Source organism: Notolabrus celidotus, chromosome 3 (genome assembly GCF_009762535.1).
Source record: "Notolabrus celidotus isolate fNotCel1 chromosome 3, fNotCel1.pri, whole genome shotgun sequence".
Taxonomy (NCBI): Eukaryota; Metazoa; Chordata; class Actinopteri; order Labriformes; family Labridae; genus Notolabrus; species Notolabrus celidotus.
This window is the reverse complement of record NC_048274.1, coordinates 11,731,334-11,751,348: the sequence shown is the minus strand read 5'-3', so window position 1 is coordinate 11,751,348 and position 20,015 is coordinate 11,731,334. Positions and strand designations below refer to the sequence as shown.

The window sequence follows — 20,015 nt, the reverse complement described above, 5'->3', positions numbered from 1 at the left end:
TAAAAAAATATATATATATATGTTTTATTTCTTTATCTTGACTTGTTTGATTTTATGAACAGCCTGCTTTATTTTGCTGCCCATGTAAAGCACTTTGTAACTTGGTTTTTAAAAAGTGCTCTACAAATAAATTATTATTATTATTAAAACAACTTGTGACCATCGAGTTATACCACATTTAATTGCATTGTCTGTTGGTCCACATCCGTACAGCAGATAAGTAAAAAATAAAATGTCAGTTCAATATTTTACTCCTCATTCTTCCAGGGTCCAACTCACTCTGCTTGAAATATGTAAGAACTACGCATTCAACTTCAGACTGTCTCAAATACATCAGCACTTTTTTATGAATTAAACACTGAGACACACACATTGATGTTTTTTGTGTCCCACTTCTTTTATTGGCTTACAGTAAGTGACGTAGGACTTCTGATTGGCTATCAGTTTGATGTAAAACACTCCACTAGCCAATAGAGGATGATCAAGTTCTCCCACAGTTAATACGGAAACCCGTGGGGAACATATATAAAACCCTGCACTGCTGGGAGCGTTCAGCAGATTCACAAGTGAGTCTAACATTTACTTCTTCATCACCACAGGATCTGTTATCTCAAGGTGAGTACAGATAAGAGTTACTGTTTCAGTGATTTTTTTTTAAAGTATGTAGTCACTGTCAAATATTAGATATGAATAATGATGTTGTTTTGTGAAGGGAAGGACTCAGTGAACTGGTTTGGGAACTGTACAACAGTTTAATTTAACAAGTACAGGAGGAACAGCTTTACCGGTCCGATGACAGACTCTGTAGACTGCAGCTCATTCTGCTAATGGAAAGAGCTGCTGTTATATTTGCTGGCAAAGCTTCAAGTGTCCCCATATAACTAATAATTCTTCGATCTGCAAACGCAACTTCAGTGGCACTAATAGAGAGGCAGCCGGAGAGAGAGACTGACTCATATAGCTGTGAGAGCATACAGAACAAAAAGTACTACAGGAGCTGCCGTCTTATTTATTGACTCCTAAAGTTGTCAGTGGCTGTAATCTTCGGTCCCATGGACAAATTATTTTTGTCATTCCTCAGACTCGCTCTGTCTTTGGTAAAAGTGCTTTTTATGTCTTTGCTCCCTCATCCTGGTCTGAGCTTCAGGGTCACCTAAAACTGGATTGTTTAATTTGTTTGGAAGATTTTAAAACTTGGTAAAACAATCAGCTTGTGCACATGTTTTAGAGCTTAACACTGCTTATTTATAAATGTATGTAATAGTCACTTGTCACTATATGTTTTGTCTTGGTTTCAATGTGAAACTTTTGATGCTGCTATCCTGGCCAGGACTCCCATGTAAAAGAGACTTTGTATCTCATTGGGACTATTCCTGGTAAAATAAAGGTTAAAAAACAACAAAAAAGCCACACAGAGTACATGGACAGGTTTCCCCTTGTACCAGTTTGTTTTAACTTGTTTTTCTATTTTCCACAGGGAAGTATGATGATGCTGAAACTGTGGACTCTGCTTCTTGCCTATTCGCTGATGGTTTGTCAGATGTACGTCTCGCAGGCAGCACCCTCCAGGTGAGAGCTGTTGAGGACTTAATTCTGAAGGGTATAAAAATGTAAAGACTTTCAATGCAAAAATTCTGCCTCACTTTGTGTAAGTCAGAATCAGAAACAGAGATACTTTATTTATCCTGGGGGGAATTAAGTCACTACAGTTGCTCTTGAACACAATACGTAAGAATATCAGAATATTAATTGTCAGAAGGAATAAAATAAGATAAAATAAAAGTATGTACAGAAGTACAAGGATATGTAAGTCCAAAAGATAATTCAAGTATCATCAGAAGTAGACATTAAATATTACTTTGTAAACAGTCTAGTCACATTTTATCACATAAACAGTCTATTAACATTGCCCTGAATCTTTGTCCCAATCAATATTTGGATCTAGTAAGGAATTGATGTCGGATGGACTCACACTATCAGGTGACGATGCACAGAAGCTGCTCAGAGCTATCAAGGACTTCATGCAGATCACTTCTGACGAGCAAGACCCTCAAACAACTGATGGAAACAGGTATGACTATCTATCTATCTATCTATCTATCTATCTATCTATCTATCTATCTATCTATCTATCTATCTATCTATCTATCTATCTATCTATCTATCTATAAATCTATCTATAAATCTATCTATCTATCTATCTATCTATCTATCTATCTATCTATCTATCTATCTATCTATCTATCTATCTATCTATCTATCTATCTATCTATCTATGTGAAATATGCAGAATATAACACTTTGTTTATAAGTCCAACAGCGCCATCTTTGCTGCTTTGCAATATTATTGAGGTATATTCAGTGAAGTTCATGTAAACTCACATTCTGTCATAATTCCTTCATGCATGTAGTTACTCATACATTCATAATTGTATGCCTGAGAGCGAGTCGACTTTAGAAAACTGAAAAGAGCATGATACAAATAAACATCATATGGGAAAAATAAACTGGACATGATAGCATGACAACCCAGCTACAATATTTTGTATGCATTTGCCTGTTGGATATGTTAGCATGCACTGTGAATGTTTAGCCTTCCTATAAAAGCATGACAATTAAGAGAGAGAATGTGCATGGAGGTTTTTAATATCCATCTGCATGCCAGTTACTGTAAGCCTGTTTCTGCATGTGTGTCTCTGTCTCTAACAGCCTGGATAGACCCATGTCTAAACGCTGCACTGGCTTGAGCACGTGTGTGCTGGGCAAACTCTCCCAGGATATTCACAAACTGCAAACCTATCCCCGCACCAACGTGGGAGCAGGGACGCCCGGCAAGAAGCGAAGCCTATCCGAGTCATAAAAAAACTTCAGCACCTCCTCATATAATTGAAACCCTCAGTTATCTGTTTGTCTTTCTGTTTGTGTTAACGTTTGCTTGTTCATTCAGCTTTATCCATTCAAAGACTGCTGATGCATGTGGACCCTGTCTTATTTTCCACCAGCAGACTTTAGAGTTATGCAGGAGACCTGAAAACTTTGGATCAGCCGAAGCTGTGTATCAGTGGTCATTTTCTAAAACACAATAAAAGACAGGAGCAACCTTTCTAATGTTAACTTGTTGGTTCCCTCATCGTTATTATGTGCCTCTTATGATTAAATAATATCTTACAATGGAGCTGTTATTAATTCAGTCGTGATTGAAAAAAGACAAAAATCACTGAATTAATTAATGAAAGGAGAAAAGGGTAAGCATCACTGTATTTATCTAATTCACCCACTGCTTATTTCAGCTATATTAAACATGTTGTCAAGTCTGATGTCTGATCTTTTGGGTCATAAAAAACGAACATGCTAATCCTTCTTCTTTTACAAGTAATGTCACAGCACAGAAGAGGGCATGCAACACAGCCACGTGTGTAACTCACCGCTTGGCTGACTACTTGAGTCGGTCAGGAGGGCTGGGACACGCAAACTACGTCCCCACCAACGTGGGAGCCCAGGCGTTTGGCAGACGAAAGCGGCACGGCTCTTTGTGAGCACAAGACTGAAACAAGGTATGTTAGTACTGAGGAAACATGCTCAATCACAAAGACATTGTTGTTCTGGAAACTAAGGTGAGATTTCCAATTTGTGAAGTTTTGTTGTTGCACTTATTTTGGCTAAATATCTCTCTTTATCAGACAAATATGGCCAAATGGAGAAATTTGCAAGCACTTATTGCCCTGTGAAGTATCATAATATTATTTTTAAAGCACCATATATTCTCAAGGTATCACTTAATTTCATCCTTACATATTGTGTGTCATATGTTCTATATCATATATATAAAAAGGTAGAATCTCTGTAATTTAGCATGTTGTTAACCTCAAGAAGCAAACTCTGATCTGGTTATTTATAAACCACATGCAGGTGGAAGCTGATTGGCAGGTACAAAAAAGAAGCATTACTGACTTCACTGATTGTCCTTTCTTTGGCTCTCTAGGACCAAGTGCCTCCTTTGAGTGCAAACCTGCATCACCGCCATCATCATCTTTCTACAATCACTTGGAAACAAGAGCATAATCCTCCACAAACATGGACTGATCTCTTGCTTTGAGACTACCACCAGAAACTTGTCAAATGTTAGTCTGTGCTTTGATAAAGAGAAATAGGTAGCATTAGTGTTATTGTCATCCTGGAGATTTAGCTGAGAGGAGATTTTGCAAAGAGGGTTTAGTATACATAGCTTTCTCTGTATTGGCCTGAGCCTCAGCTGAACATCTGACCTGTGTCTGCAGCACAGTGTGTGAAGCTGAAAGTCTTGTACTGTACAACAAAACCTTCAACAACTATGGCTGACTTGTTTCTTGCTGTAAAGCGTTTCATTACATTCCACTGTGGTGTAAAATGCAGCTGTGAAAACATGTACAATTCTGAATATTGTAATAATTGTGGACTGAAAGCAAATTAAATTGTATTTTAGCTACATATGGCTTTTTGTATTACTGTTTCTGTTTGATTGGATAACAGAAGCTATAAAACATACTTACCATTCAATAGCACTTTTCCAATATTTCAAAACAATGCATATAATGTTGAATGAAAACAAAGAGCTTGGAAAATCACATTTCCCTGGAATACAGAGGACACAGTGTGTTCGCCACAGACTTAGACACATCCATTTTAACTCTTAATAAAATATTTCCTTCATATAACACTAGTTATCTGGTATTTGATTATATTTTGTACGACTAAGAGCATGTCACTGATGCACCATTTCACATTTATGTTTTTTCTTTCAATATCTGACTCGTTTTGCCCTCTGGTGGTTGAAATAAAGTACTGCGTTTATTCATTGAGCACTAATCTATCTCAAACAATGATCTTACATTATGAATTTACTTTTCATAATGCCATCTCTCAGTGTTAGTACATTTTTTGTGCTACTGTGTCAGTATAGATCCATTCACTGTGTCTTAGAACAATTCTGTGACCCTAACAAAAGTTCACCAGTTACAGACACATAAATTGGAGTCCTTTTAAAACACTTTTCATTTTTATCTAGTTCCTCTTACTGAGTTGATCACAAAATCAGATTGCCTAAATCTGTATGCTGAGGTATATCATATCATCAGACACAGATACCTATTTAGCTTTGAATATGAAGAGGCACTCCCAACGAGACACGAAAGCATTTCAGGCTGATGAAGCCTTTAGAGCACGCCTCTACATACTGCATTATCATGTTGTCCAATAAATCACTGACATAGATATCAAAGCATTATTCTTTCTTGTTGAAACCGTGAAATAATTTGAATACATTTCTAATAAATTATAAAATTGTGCTGTCATTACATAACAGCATATACACCATTGTTATACCATTTAGTGGCTCAAAGGGATATGTGAGTCTTGCTACTGTTAATTTTCTGAAAGCGTTTAAGATCAATTACTTGAAAAGTATAAATGTTGTCATGTTGAGTCCACAAGGAATGAAATGACCCTCTGTTTTAAAGGATACAAGTGGTATTTACTTGATTCAAATTGAAGTGTTATCTGTTTATCACTATGGTACAGGTCTGAAGTATTTACATTGATACGTTTTACAATACAAATAGTTCCACGGGCAACTAAGAGTGCAAATGGTAAGCATGTGCTTTAGTGATGGGAAGTTCAGCTCTATTCAGAGAGCCGGCTCTTTTAACTCAGCTCCAAAAGAAGAGCCGGCTCTTTCGACTCCCGACCAGCTCTTAATTTACAATCTTTTGTAGCCGTGTGTTTTACCATAACTTTGCAAAAAATAATGGTTTGTGTGTTGGAAACCCTTTTACGTACAGTGTTTTTATGAGAAGCCTTATTATTTTGTGCATTTATTCTGTTACAAAACCATTCTTACCCTAGCCCTAGGGTTAGGGTTAGGGTTTTGGTTATGATTAGGGTTTGGGTTATAATTAGGGTTAGGGTTATGATTAGGGTTAGGGTTAGGATTAGGGTTAGGATTAGGGTTAGGGTTAGGTTTAGGGTTAGGATTAGGGTTAGGGTTAGGTTTAGGGTTAGGGTTAGGTTTAGGGTAAGGTTTAGGATTAGGGTTAGGATTAGGGTTAGGGTTAGGTTTAGGGTTAGGGTTATGATTAGGGTAAGGTTTAGGGTTAGGGTTATGATTAGGGTTAGGGTTAGGGTTAGGTTTAGGGTAAGGTTTAGGGTTAGGGTTATGATTAGGGTTAGGGTTATGATTTGGGTTAGGGTTATGATTAGGGTTAGGTTTAGGGTTAGGGTTATGATTAGGGTTAGGGTTATGATTAGGGTAAGGGTTAGGGTTAGGGTTAGGGTTAGGGTTAGGATTAGGGTTAGTATTAGGGTTAGGGTTAGGGTTAGGATTAGAGTTAGGGATTGGGGTTAAGGTTAGGGTTAGGGTTAGGATTAGGGTTAGGATTAGGGTTAGGGTTAGGATTAGGGTTAGGATTATGATTAAGGTTAGGGTTAGGATTAGGGTTAGCATTAGGGTTAGGGATTGGGGTTAAGGTTAGGGCTAGGGTTAGGATTAGGATTAGGGTTATGGTTAGGGTTAGGGTTAGGATTATGATTAAGGTTAGGGTTAGGATTAGGGTTAGCATTAGCATTAGGGTTAGGGATTGGGGTTAAGGTTAGGGCTAGGGTTAGGATTAGGATTAGGATTAGGGTTAGGGTTTGGGGTTAAGTTTAGGTTTAGGGTTAGGGTTAGGATTAGGGTTATGATTAAGGTCAGGGTTAGAACCAGAACTAAACTTAAGTAAACAGAAGCAAACTCAAGCAACCAGAACCCAACCAGAACCCAACCAGAACCCAACCAGAACCGAACCAGAACCAGAACCAAACTCTAGCAAACAGAACCAGAACCGAACCAGAACCGAACCGTACCAGAACCGTACCAGAACCGAACCAGAACCGAACCGTACCAGAACCGAACCAGAACCGAACCAGAACCGAACCAAACATAACCAGAACCAGAACCAGAACCAAACCCAAGAAAACAGAACCAGAACCTAACCAGAACCTAACCAGAACCGAACCAGAACCGAACCAGAACCGACCTGAACCAGAACAAGAACCAAACTCAAGCAAACAGAATCAGAACCAAACCCAAGAAAACAGAACCAGAACCAACTCAAGCAAACAGAACCAGAACCAACTTAAGCAAACAGAACCAGAAGCAGAACCAGAACCAAACCCAAGCAAACAGAACCAGAACCAAACTCAAGCAAACAGAACCAGAACCAACTCAAGCAAACAGAACCAGAACAAGAACCAAACTCAAGCAAACAGATCCAGAACCAAACTCAAAAAAACAAAACCAGAACCAAACTCAAGCAAACAGAACCAGAACCAAACTCAAGCAAACAGAACCAGAACCAAACTCAAGAAAACAGAACCAAACTCAAGTATTAATGTCCTCAGTGTGGCCTAATTGGCACAAGAGGACACTTGAAAAGCTGCAGTTTTACACTCCACTTTTTAACACAGGAAGTTGTAGCTTAGTGTAGGCCAATTAGTAAAATGGTGAAGTTTTCCTTTAACACTTTTTGGCTGCCTGGGAGGAGAGGGGGCGTGGCTATGGCTGTCGTGCGCCACCTGAGATAATTGCCCATTAGTGTTCGTGTTGTTGCCTAACTTTTCACCATGTGGTCAGAAGGTATCACTGGCCCTGCCGAAAATTACTCGGTTCCTTTTCTCCAAAGCCCGCTGTGGAATTAAAAACCAAGTGAACCAACATCTGACTTTTGCGTTTCGACAGACTATATCATTGTTTAGCTATCTAACGCAGACTTTATTCTAGTTTTCCATGCTGCTTCGATACCAAAGTAGTGCAAACTTCGGCACAACATAATTTCCTTGGTTAAGGAAAAAAGAGGCTTACCTTTGTTCCAAATGCAACCAAAGTATGCAAAGTTTGCATGTCCTTGAAGCAATAACGTTTTTATGGACTAAAACACCAACAGACTGATGACCAGTTGCACATTTTTTTGTCATGTCAAGGCATGTGGCAAGCAATTAAGGATTTTACTGAGGGACTGAGGAGAAGGTGTATCCAACATGGAGGGAGCCCAAGAATTAGTCTGCACCGAGGGAATGACGTTTGAACTCAAAGTAAGTGAAACTATATTATGAAGCTGTTTGTTTTATGCATTGCAATGTTTGGTGATTTCTGTCTGTCTCTGCTGTTATGTGCGTAATGAGCTTGTAATATTGAAGTTAATAGATTAACTCCTATAATCTCCTATAAATGCCTATATTAACAATATTTTTTAGAATAAAATGCCTTTATTGGTGGATGAATTATCCAAAATTTCATGTGGAATATGAGTTGTGTGCCAGCCATTATGTTATAGTTGCAATTACTTAATTTAGTCATAAATTAATTTTGATAAAAGTGTAGTCATTATGCAAAAACACTTTTTCTTTTAGTAACTAAAATTGCTTAAAATAACAGAAAAATTAAATATTAACACTCTTTATTACAAACGTCTTTGTGTGATTAAAAACAACCTTATTCCTATGATATGAAACAATTCTTCATAATGATAAAGTATTTTTTGTTCATTTAAATACTGTCAACATTTTTTGTTTTTGTGTAATTTAATGTTAATAAAATAAAAACAATAGTCTTGTGATGCAAGAGACTGGGTAACTGGATGACAGTTTGCTAGTCAAATGTGTACCCAATCCCCCAGTTAAATTTCACAAGTGATCTATTGATGGTTCAAATGGAGGAGGAATAGGGCTACAAAATATATTGGACAAAATCGTGAAGAAGTAATGTTCTGATAGGATGGTTAATCACTGTGCGTACTGGGGACTTAATAGACATTTTGTATGTGAATATCTAAAGAAAACATTGTGTACAAGTGCAGGATTTTCTCTCTGAGCTATATTTCTCTGATATTGGTCCTCCACTTTACATCCGTCCTGGCATTGTGGGGATGCAAAAAAATTCACTGAAGCACCCTGCTATCATACCCGGGAACTTTGGCAATGTTTCATTAATAGTTAGCACTAAAAAATGTGGTTCTCTCTGTTGTTTTTAGAGAAACAACCACTTCAGAGCCATAGTGTTATTTATCTTAAGCTGTTTGACCTTGTCTTTCCAACATCACATCCTTGACTAAGAAATGAAGACCGAAGCACATATTGCTACTGCAAACAAAGTTGACACAGGTCGATGAAAAAAGCAGAGTTATAGAAGTTGTGATATATATCTGCTTGCAAAGTATATCATGGAATCTATAGTACTCCTTTATCATGATATGAATTATACCATCAGGATCATGCCAATACACAGCCCTTTTGATTAACAGTGGGTATCCTTTGGAACATATTGTTGCAGGTCTAACAGCCCCCTTGAGTATCTTCACTTTTCCTCTAGAGTTCCTGTGTAACAGACCCTGAACTTCAGAGCTGCTTGTCTCCTCTAATTGACATGCCTCTTCTAACAGATGTTGACTTCTCCATTCTCGTGTCTCTGTAGGGGGAATGTGTTTGGAACTTGGCGTATCCTCAGCAAGGGATTATTACACACAAAACACAGTGCTGTGTTGTTACGATGAGTAAAGTGTGCATTGCTCTCTGTGAGTCTCTGATCTATAAATACAGTGATCAGATGGTGACAGAAACACAGGATGTCTGAGGTCAGTTGTGGAGGCAGGAGGGATTCCTACATTTAATTTGGACTTGTTTGAAGTGGTGGAGAGGTAGTGTTAACTCTGTTTTAAGTGTGCAGTCATCAAACAGAATGTGTCACAAAAGGTGAACCTCAATATAGTAGAATATTTTAAAATGGGTAATTATTTTCTGTGTTATTTAAGAAAGTGAAAATAATATTTTAGATTCATGTTAACTAAAATATTTCAGGCATTATTCTAGTTTATTTGGGTAAATTACTCTTAAAACAGAATGTTTACTGGTTATTAAATTATGATGAATTACTTTTATCCTGTTCATTTTATCAATGATTTGCACTTATCATGTCTAGCGCTGTTGCCTCACAGCTAGAAGGTTCCTGGTTCGAATCCCCGGCCGGGCGGGTGCCTTTCTGTGTGGAGTTTGCATGTTCTCCCCGTGCATGTGTGGGTTCTCTCTGGGTTCTCCGGCTTCCTCCCACAATCCAAAAACATGCTCAGGTTGATTGATCACTCTAAATTGCCCGTAGGTGTGAGTGTGTGCATGAATGGTTGTCTGTCTCTCTGTGTTAGCCCTGTGATAGGTTGGCGACCTGTCCAGGGTGAACCCTGCCTTCCGCCCGAAGCCAGCTGGGATAGGCTCCAGCCCCCGTGGCCCCTAACGGGATAAGCGGTCAAGATAATGGATGGATGGATGGATTTCTAGTTGATTTTATCAATGTAATTTGTTGTTCTATTAAAACTCTGCTTTGAAAGGCGCCTATACATGAAAAAAAAATGTTTTATTATTATTATTATTATTATTTATGGCCCTTTTCTGGGTCATGCGCTATAAGTCAAAATAATCTAAATTAAAACAGAAAAGGGCTTGAACTTAATTAATTATTTTTTTAGATTAATTTCTTATGTCTTGAATATAAGAACATATGAAAGTTAACCTGTTTTACCAAAAAAATATAAAAAAAACCCAATATTCTAATTTATTGAGATGCACCTGAATGATATTGCACTATGTTTAGGATATGTGCAACAACACTGAGTTTGTGGAATCACCAAAAAACCAAGCTCAGCTTGAACCTCCCATTTAAACTGTTTCTGGCTGGACTCAGGATATGATACAACAGTACTGTGTCTTTAAGAGAGCAACTAATTGCATAATTTCTTAAGCCTGTCAATCAAAGAAAAAAACAGGAATTCCCCATATCTTTTAATTTGCCTGCAAAATTAATATTTAGTAGAAAGCAGTCCTGATGGTCAGTGGACTAAGATGCGTTCCATGTAAATGCAGGATGACATAGCATGACAGGAATTAACAAAACATTCAGACCTGACTACAAAACATTATCAAAAGGTTGCACACTAGTTGGTGATTGCTGCTGCTTGATAGAAAGTAAAAGGCATAAAAAATGCATAAAAAAGTTTCAACAGACTAACAGGATACTCCAAGCTTTCCACTCTCTGTACTTTCTTACATGCAGTTTTGATAAGTTCTAAGTACTAAAAAGAATCTTGATTGTTGCTGTGGTGTTTGAAATCTGCTCAAAAGGAGGGTGTGTTCAAAATGTGCAGCTCTCTCCCCCGAGTGTTGCCCGACAACATGTATCTCAGTTGATTAGACAGAGGAGAATTGGGCTTCTCCCGAATGTGGGCAGCCATGTGCAAACACCCAAACAGAACTAATGATGGAGATGAGGGGCTGGAGTTGGAGTTGGTTCAGAGTCTCAGAGGAGCTGTTCAAGACGCCAGAACTCGTGGGTGTCTGGGGACAAGCCGCTGTCATTTTCACTTTGTCACCATCTGGATAACGATCAGTCTGTTGATGTAATATCTCACTTTTCAAATTAAGCATTGATCCCAACTTGTTTGGTATTCAACTTTGTATATATATTTTTTAAATTGTCTAACTTTGCATATGCAGCGTTGTGTCTGAGATGTCTTAAAAGTATGACTTATTGCACAAGAGAAACTCATATGTTTAAGGTTCTTCTTTACTGTTTATTAATTGTGATGATTCTTGTATGACACCCTTTTGCCAAAATCTGCTCCTGCAAGTTTCCCGCTCCAGCATCTCTGTTATCTGAGTCTGGTCCTGCTGGAGGTTTCTGCCTGCTAAAGGAAGTTTGTCCTTGCTGCTGTAACCTGCTAAATGCTGCAAAGTGCTCTGCTCATGGTGGATTAAGATGAGATCAGACTGAGTCCTGTCTGTAAGATGGGGCTGGATCTTATCCTGTCTTGATATAGGGTCTTTGTTAATAATAGAACATAGAGTACCGTCTAGACCTGCTGTGTTTGTTGAAGCATCTTGAATTAATGTTTGTTGTGATTTGGCACTATATTATTAAAGATTGATGTGATGGTCAGTGAGTGTTGGAGGAGTTTAAGGTTACGTGCCTTTCAAAAGAGCACCTCAGTGGTGTTTATGAGAAAGTGACAGGCTCTTGTTTTAATTCAAGGATCAACTCCAGTTCTTCCTTAACTTAAAGCATCTGCATGTAAACATTATCTTCAATCACTATTGCATATCTGAACGGCTACATTGAGCAGTTTCGTGCGTTCACATGATATTTTTTCTCATCTGTTTGTTTTTCCATTATTATTACTGAATGAGGTCATTTCTCTTCAATGTTTATTAATTCTTATTTATCTTATTTATATATATATATATTTTCGACACCAATGAAAACACACCACCCAGACGTCCTCCATCATTGCTTTATGTGTGCATGTGTAAACTGTCATGTTCAAACCCAGGGGAAATGTCTGAATGAGTTTTAGTTCATCCTCAATCTGCTGCTGTTTGTGCTGCAATGCCACCATGTGGTAGACTTTCATTTTACCATGTAAACAAACATTATTAATAGTCAGAAAATTTAATTAGCAAATGATAATCTTCATAAATAAGTTGTGAGTGAGCTCAGGGGCACGAGTGATATCTTTAAAAAGATTAAACTGTTCCCACAGTTCAGTTTTCAACTGTTGTCACACTGATCAGTGATCTAATCAAAGTATTTGGTGATCCAATGTCCTGTGTTGAAAAATTGTTAATTATCAAAGTTATGACAGACATATTTTGTATACTCATCAAGATCCTTTCAGTATTTATATTTAGATGGTTTGTTTGGTTTAGTTTGGTTAGTTGGTTTTCAGTTATTAGATCTTGGTTCTAAGGGAAACAAACGCAACGCATAATATTTATTTTAATTTATTAGGACCTTAAAGAACTTTTAGACATCTAATAAAGTGCAGCATTGATAGTTCAGGCTTGTAGGCCTGCTCAGATTTCTTCATTAAAATGCATCATAATAATTGAATAGAAAATAAGCGGCTAATGTGGGCAGATTTTCTAACCATCTGCATTTTTGCTGTGTTTGTGGTGTGCTCTGTTCTGCTTTTCTGCTGTCTACATGTTGGAGCTTCGTGAGTTTAAGTTGACATACACACACAAACACACAAAGGCTCATACACAGGAACACCACGGGCCACTGTTTACTACACTGGACGTCAGCTACTCTGTCAAAACAGGGTTTTCCGGATCAGACTTAATGACAGGGCTGTTAACTAAAGGCCTGTTTTAGTTTTCTTTTCTCTGGCCTAGCAAGAGGCTTGATATGTATTTTTTTACTCAGAGATGATGCGATCCACACTCAAGTACTACACTATCTGTTTTTTTTCTGCCCCTCCTCACCCATAGCACAAAATGATCACAGATAGAAAAATAATAATTAAAACTCGTTATGTATTGAGGTTTTGTTGTGAACATCACTTTACTGAAACTAGTATTCCAGTAGCCAAAATCCTATATGTATGTTTTTCCGGTCCATCTGGGGACCGATTTAAATTATCCTTAGTTCTGTGCCGCTCTGCACCAAACCTACAGACTGACACAGTCCGGTATAAATAACTATGTGTATCTTTACAGCACTAATATATATTATATACATATATACCAGTTCTCTGCATTGATCCATCATCTAGCTATGACATAATTTCCTTTGTGTGTTTCTGTAGACTGTAAATAAAAAGGTCTGTACTTGACTGCACAGACTGACTTCACTGTGATGGCTCAGTAAGATGTAGAGAAAATGGCTTGGCCTTAAAAATACACCACAGCTCTTCTAAGGATCGATTTCACTGCTTTGACATTAATAACATTTTTGGGTGCTTTTAGGACAGTTCTTGTGGAAATAGGTGAGTAGAGGAGAAGTCGGTGGGAAAAATAATAATGTCATCAACATTTCCTGAAAGTCAAGATGGCTAAAGAGAAAGTGACAACAGATTGGAAAGAAGTAAACCTTATTAGCTTAATTAAAGTGTGATGATTGCACCGATAGCAAGGTTGAAAAATCCAGTTCTGCCTGATTGGAAGACAAGCATTCAGTCCTTAATCAATTGGGTTTCACTGATGAAACTTGTCGTCATTGTCTTCAACTATATCCAAAATGTTTACAGTTAAATTACAGTATCTAATGTATACCAATACAATTTTGATTTTAACTTTATTATCTTTTCTTTTTCACATAAAGCTGCTTTATCCGATTAATCTGTCCAATTATTTCCTAACCTGGACTGTCTATGCTAATGTGGGTTTGACATTAGCAATTATTCCCTTTTTCATAAACGCATTCTGCTGGCCTGTAGAGCCTTTTCAATAATAGAGCACTTTCATATTATATTCATAATTTTCTACGGTGAACACTGCAGCCGAGTCTGCTGGGTTTAATTTAATGTAATTTCAGGGCCTAATTTGGCTCTCCTACATGTCAGTGTTAATGAAACTTTTGTATTTGATCTAGATACCCTCAATTTTTTCTTTGCCCAGAGACTTTCAAGATTTCAAGAAGAACGCATGGCATTGAATTAAAAAAAGAAAAATAACACCACCAAGGGCTTCACAATCAGATTTATTTTTAGAGTCTGTTCTTAAATTCAAGTTTTTCATCACACATTCAGCATGTTGTAGGAATGGCCAGAGGTACTTTTTACCTAACAAAGCACAGGAGTGCATTTTTTTATTGCATGAAAACATCATTTTCCAGAGAGCAGAGCGTCCACTCCTTTATTTGGCTTTCAATTGGACATTTGAGTGTCATTATATCTGATCTAATGTCAAATAATGGTAATAGCCTACCTATTTAAAACAAACTCATAATCATGAGAGTCTTTTCTTATACAAGTTGCGTTACATTTTTAGAGAATAGAGATAGATCCCCTTTTGCCTCATAAACAGGGCCACCTTGCCTTTGAGCTGAAACCAATAGAGACCAGAGGATCACTGACAACCAAAAGCAACACCAGAACCAGAATATAACAACATGTATTTACTTCTCTGCTCTCCCTGTTGACCCCTGTAAATGGCTTTCATTTGTGTAAAGTATTAAAATGTCAATATCCAAGAGATTAATGAATTTTCCATAAATGTTGAAATAGCCATCTTTTCCTTCTCCCCCTTCCAAATTTTAATGGTACTAAAATACTTGCATTTTTATTCATCCACTCCAGCAACTACTTACATTTGTAATTCCCTTTCAGATCCTCAAGATGGCAGCAAAGAGCCATATAACAGAATCCCTCCATTAATTAATTTTCTCTTTTTTTAAGCATATTTGCTGTTTTCTTTTCTCTGTGGGAGATTTATACAGGACACAGTTAATGCAGTCCTCTACAGTCATTAAACTGTCCAATAAAACACATTATCAGGGTATGAAGAAATTAAAAGAAAGGCTTAAATTGTTGTAGAAACTTGGTTGACTTCAGTATGTGAAGGTGATATCTCACAATGAATGGAAGACTTAAAGGTACATTGTGTAGCAATGAAAATATGTAGTGATATCTAGCGGTCAGATTCTTGCTAACCCCAACTGTTGTTAAAACAACGGTGGCCTTTGAGGACAAGAGGCTCCTAGAAGTGTGATCCTAAATTTGTCAAGTTTTTACCATCAAAAATTCCTATCAGTGCAAATTTTTTGCTCTTCTTCATCTTCATTTTCCAGCCGTTCCTTTTTTTATGGCCATTCACTAAATACAAAAACACGTTGGCCTTTCGTAGTTTATCTGTTTGGTGCTTCTGTAGAGACATGGTGCAAGATGGCGGCCTCCTAAAAGGGGAGCTTTTCTTTTATGTAGATATAAAAGGCTCAGCCTAAATTAACTAAAACAAAATGATTTTTATACTCAGGTTATCATACACTAATGTAATCATACTTATGAATATTATATTCTACGAGGAATGTGTTAGGAAATTTTTGCCTTTACTTTTACTTATTGGATAGGGAAGCTGGAGAGACAGGAAATGTGGGGAGTAGAGAGAAGGGGAAGACATGCAGGTAGAGGCCAGGAGTCAAACCTGCGACCAATGCGACAAGGACTATCGCCTCTGTACATGGGGTACACGCTTAGACCGCTTTGTCAATGGCGCCCTGCAAGGTCTGATCTGCTAAGTGTCACTAAATGCTGCACCCTGCACCTTTTAATGTCAAAGTCAAAGTATTCTTTATTGTCAGTTTCATCCAGAATTATCATTCTTTCTTTAACTCTAAAGCTTTGTGTGTTAATATGCCAGCATGTAAGCAGAAAAAACAGCAATGTTTTATGTAATAATGTTAAATATGTCATATGGAGTCAGGTTGACGATATCAAATACCACGTTACCTTGGTTTAAATCGTTTTAACAAATTGCCATTTAATTCCTTATTATGTCCAGGGGTTGTTTCTCTGTTATTTTTTTAAATCCATAATGCATACTAACAATGCTTTTGTTAACAATCCCCCTGTTAATGCTGACATACTAGTTATATTTGACACTAAAGTCTTTCATGCTAGACTTCAACTGTAAATCTCTCGACACCCTGCCACCTAACACAGCTCCTTCAGTCACTTTTAAGCTTAAGCCTTAACTGGTCCTCATTTACCATGTGGAAAATAAATTTCTAAAGGCAACATTAAACAGACTGCTACGCCTGTGTTGTGCTCTGTCAACGATTCAGCTCCATGCACTCTCAGTCCCTCTCCCTCTCTCTGGTTCTCTCTGAAGGCCCTCTTTGTAGGCTCAGGAATGCCCTGTGTGTACTCTGAAATGTAAAGCAGGCCTTCTGTTCAGATATGCATGCTGCTGCTGCTGATCTTTTTAATTGTAAATGACAGAGGGATTTATAAAATACGATGTTTGATAAAGATGCCTTTCTGATATTCTCTTAAAGGAGACACACACAACATGCAGTCCTAATTGTCAGACTTCTCATTAGGGGCAGCGTCAGGGGACCCCACTGGATAATGAAACGGGTGTAATGCTGTGGCATTCATCTTGTCTTCATGTCTTCTGATCTTACATGCATACATATATCTTTTGGCTGCATTTCTCAGAGTTGATCTTAACATATTGATCACTTTTGCGTGAGGAAATGTAGAAATTGTGGAGCATTTGTAGGAATCAGGATTAAGAAGGTGTTAAAGCAATTTTTTATTCAAAATTGTTTATATTTATTCAAAGTTGTACGTTCTCTAATGAATGATTCTACTTTTCACAGTTTCAGCTATTTTCATAAGCCAGCAAATAGTTATTTACTGTTATAGTTTCATATTTCTTCTCAATTTAACTTCAACTTATTCTTGATTTTGATGACACTTAACACAGACTTTATTCTGTTAAAGTCCCATATGGCTAAATTTCCCAATAAATCTGGATTATAAAATAACTTTTGGTTAAAATAGGCTATTTTGATGAGCACCTACTCCTCTCTGTGAGCTACTTCTGTCTAAAGAGGTATGTGAAATTTTAATTTGAGATCATTCATCTTGCTTCAGAAACACTTTGGTGCAATTGTCATGATACCTTATCTTAAAAGTTAAACAGGTACACTGTGCCACTACCAGACTTCTCATCAAGGTGTCACATATCAACACAAAAAGCATATCAGGCATTGAGTTTTATCAATTTGAAGTGCTGTTACATGCCTGATTAAACCTTAAAGGTCCTTTTTAAAGATTTCCCAATTACAGGGTTAGCAGGGATTCCTCTTACACTGAGACATAATCCTAAAACCTGGATAGTTTCTGTCCTGTAAAAAGCTCTAACCTGATAATCACCTTTGTAACACAGACAGAATTATTTCTATCACAACTGTTGTACTGCTAGGACACTATCACACATCCCACCTTTGCCCTTTTATCACACTGCACACACCACAGAGATGCTCACATGCTGCTCATATTGTCTCCCAGCCACACTTTTAACTTCAAAGCCCTGCTCACCCTTATGTCTCAGGAGGAATGGAGGCACCATATCAGCCAGCCTTTGCTGCTGCTTTGCCATGGTTAACTATGACTGCAGGCTGGAGCACCTCCACATGCCTCCTGATACCACAGCTGAGGTGGTTGAGGAGAAGTGTGTGTGTGTGTGTGTGTATGTATGTGTGTGTGTTGGGGGGGGTGGGGGAAGCATCCTGTAGCTCAACAACACAGCGCCTTGTGCCTTGCCACCAAGTAGCTTGTCCCAGTGAAACAGAGGTTTATTATGCCTCCTGTTACAAGGCTGCACTTGTTCAGAACATTGCATTGCTAATGTACAGCAAAGGTAAACTGTGTGCCAAACTGGGCTTGTCCAAAAGACAATATTGCCATTTTAGGAAAAGGTAAAAAATATATAAATATATAATATAGATAAACTGATCAGTCGGCCGATTAGTGACCTTTTTCCCATCCTAAGTGATGGCATATCACATATAAAACAGTTACTGACTAGTGTTTAATATGTATTTTGTTATGATGTATATATTAATGCTGTTCATTATTGCTTCTGTCAAAATATTAGTCATGCTCTGAAAGTTATATCACAACCTAATGTAATTCAAGATTCTTTTTTTTAACAATCTTTTTTTTTGGGTTTTACTTTTAACAGAGGTCGGAATCAAAATTAATGTAGAAAAATACAGTACAGATACAAAAAGACAGCCCCTGACCCTGCTCACTGCAGGGCTACTGACACCACGCCCCCTATATGCAATGTGCATTCCTCCGTCACATGCACAGATGATTTCTAGAATCCTGGACCACACTTTTGAGCCTACAGCACCAGACTATTGAAGCCACACATTTGTGCCTCTGGACTGTAAAAAGTGAAGGAAGTTTTGATGATATTATGTGGTAATATAACAAATTTGATGTTTGGTAGTTAATTCCCATAAATTCCCATTGAAAGTTTACAATTTGGAATATTTCCAAAATTCCCCATCTTAACTACCCATGGAAATTCACCGGAAACTTTCCGGAAATTTACCTGAAATGTTCCACCCCTTTACGACCCTACACACTACTACACACGTATTTCCAGAGACTGAGCATGGCTGTAAAAGGTAAACACACGCCAGGCTGCTGTGTCACAGAAACACAAACAGAGATCGAGACAGGGCTGTCAGTGCCCGCGACTAGCAGCACCTCGTCCTGCTGCTGGTTAACGTGACTGCCACACAAACAGACTGATGATTATCTGAATAATCGTTGAATAGAAGCCAATGATTATCAAATAATATTTTGACTTGAAATGCCCATCCTTATATTAAGTTTTTTTATTATATCAAATGCAACAAAAACAACAACCCTGCAAGGATTCAAGTTTGTTAATGATCATGCCGTAACATGAGGCTGCACAAAATTTTGTACTCAGGTCCCGTTTAAAACAAGAAGCCAATACGTAACAAAATAAATAAAAGTAATCAAGAGCATTAAAACAGGAAATAGCAGCATAACAATGATATAAATAGATATGTTATACACGTGAAGAATGTTCACTTCTTGTGGAGTGGATGTGTGGTTGATGTCAGTATTATAAATCAGCCGACCCGCTTTCTTGGTATCGGCATCGTCCATTGAAAAATCAGTCGACCACTAATGCGATGAAATGTCAGAAAATGATATGTGGGGAAATTAAGTGAATAACTAAGACAGTGGATAATCAGTGAAAACTTGAATTTCTATGTGATGTGTTTGTATTCACGTCCATGCATCGCTCAGTTCTGGAAAGTGTCCTCCCTGTTTGCTGAAACAGTGTTCAGCTCAAAGGAACAATGTGCTGGATTGACTTTATTATGAACAAAGCTTTTGTCTGAGGTGCTCACATTCTGAACAGGGGTCCAGAGTCCAGGAGCAGCTTTGAACTATCAGGTCAAAGACATCACAGAACTGACGCACTGTTTCGCATTCATCTTGTACCTCACACAGGAGGCCCCGTCACATTTGTCCTTTTGATTGTCCTCCATTTCTTTAAAGGTCTGGCTGGAACCATAGGTCATCTGGAGGCTTTTATGTGCAAAAAAACAAACCTTGTGTTTTTTATTCCTACTCTTTGCTTCAGGGGAAGAACTGCACAGGGGTGAAGGCTTCCACTAGTCT

General features: G+C 37.8%; 1 protein-coding gene across 1 annotated transcript; it reads left to right on the top strand.

Moving 5' to 3' along the window:
- Positions 1 to 538: 538 nt before the first annotated feature.
- Positions 539 to 3,137, top strand: calca (calcitonin/calcitonin-related polypeptide, alpha). The gene is made up of 4 exons (XM_034680094.1): positions 539 to 615; positions 1,478 to 1,569; positions 1,946 to 2,071; positions 2,710 to 3,137. Exons 2-4 carry the CDS (start codon positions 1,484 to 1,486, stop codon positions 2,858 to 2,860), a joined length of 363 nt encoding a protein of 120 aa, XP_034535985.1. The 5' UTR covers positions 539 to 615; positions 1,478 to 1,483; the 3' UTR covers positions 2,861 to 3,137.
- Positions 3,138 to 20,015: the final 16,878 nt, after the last annotated feature.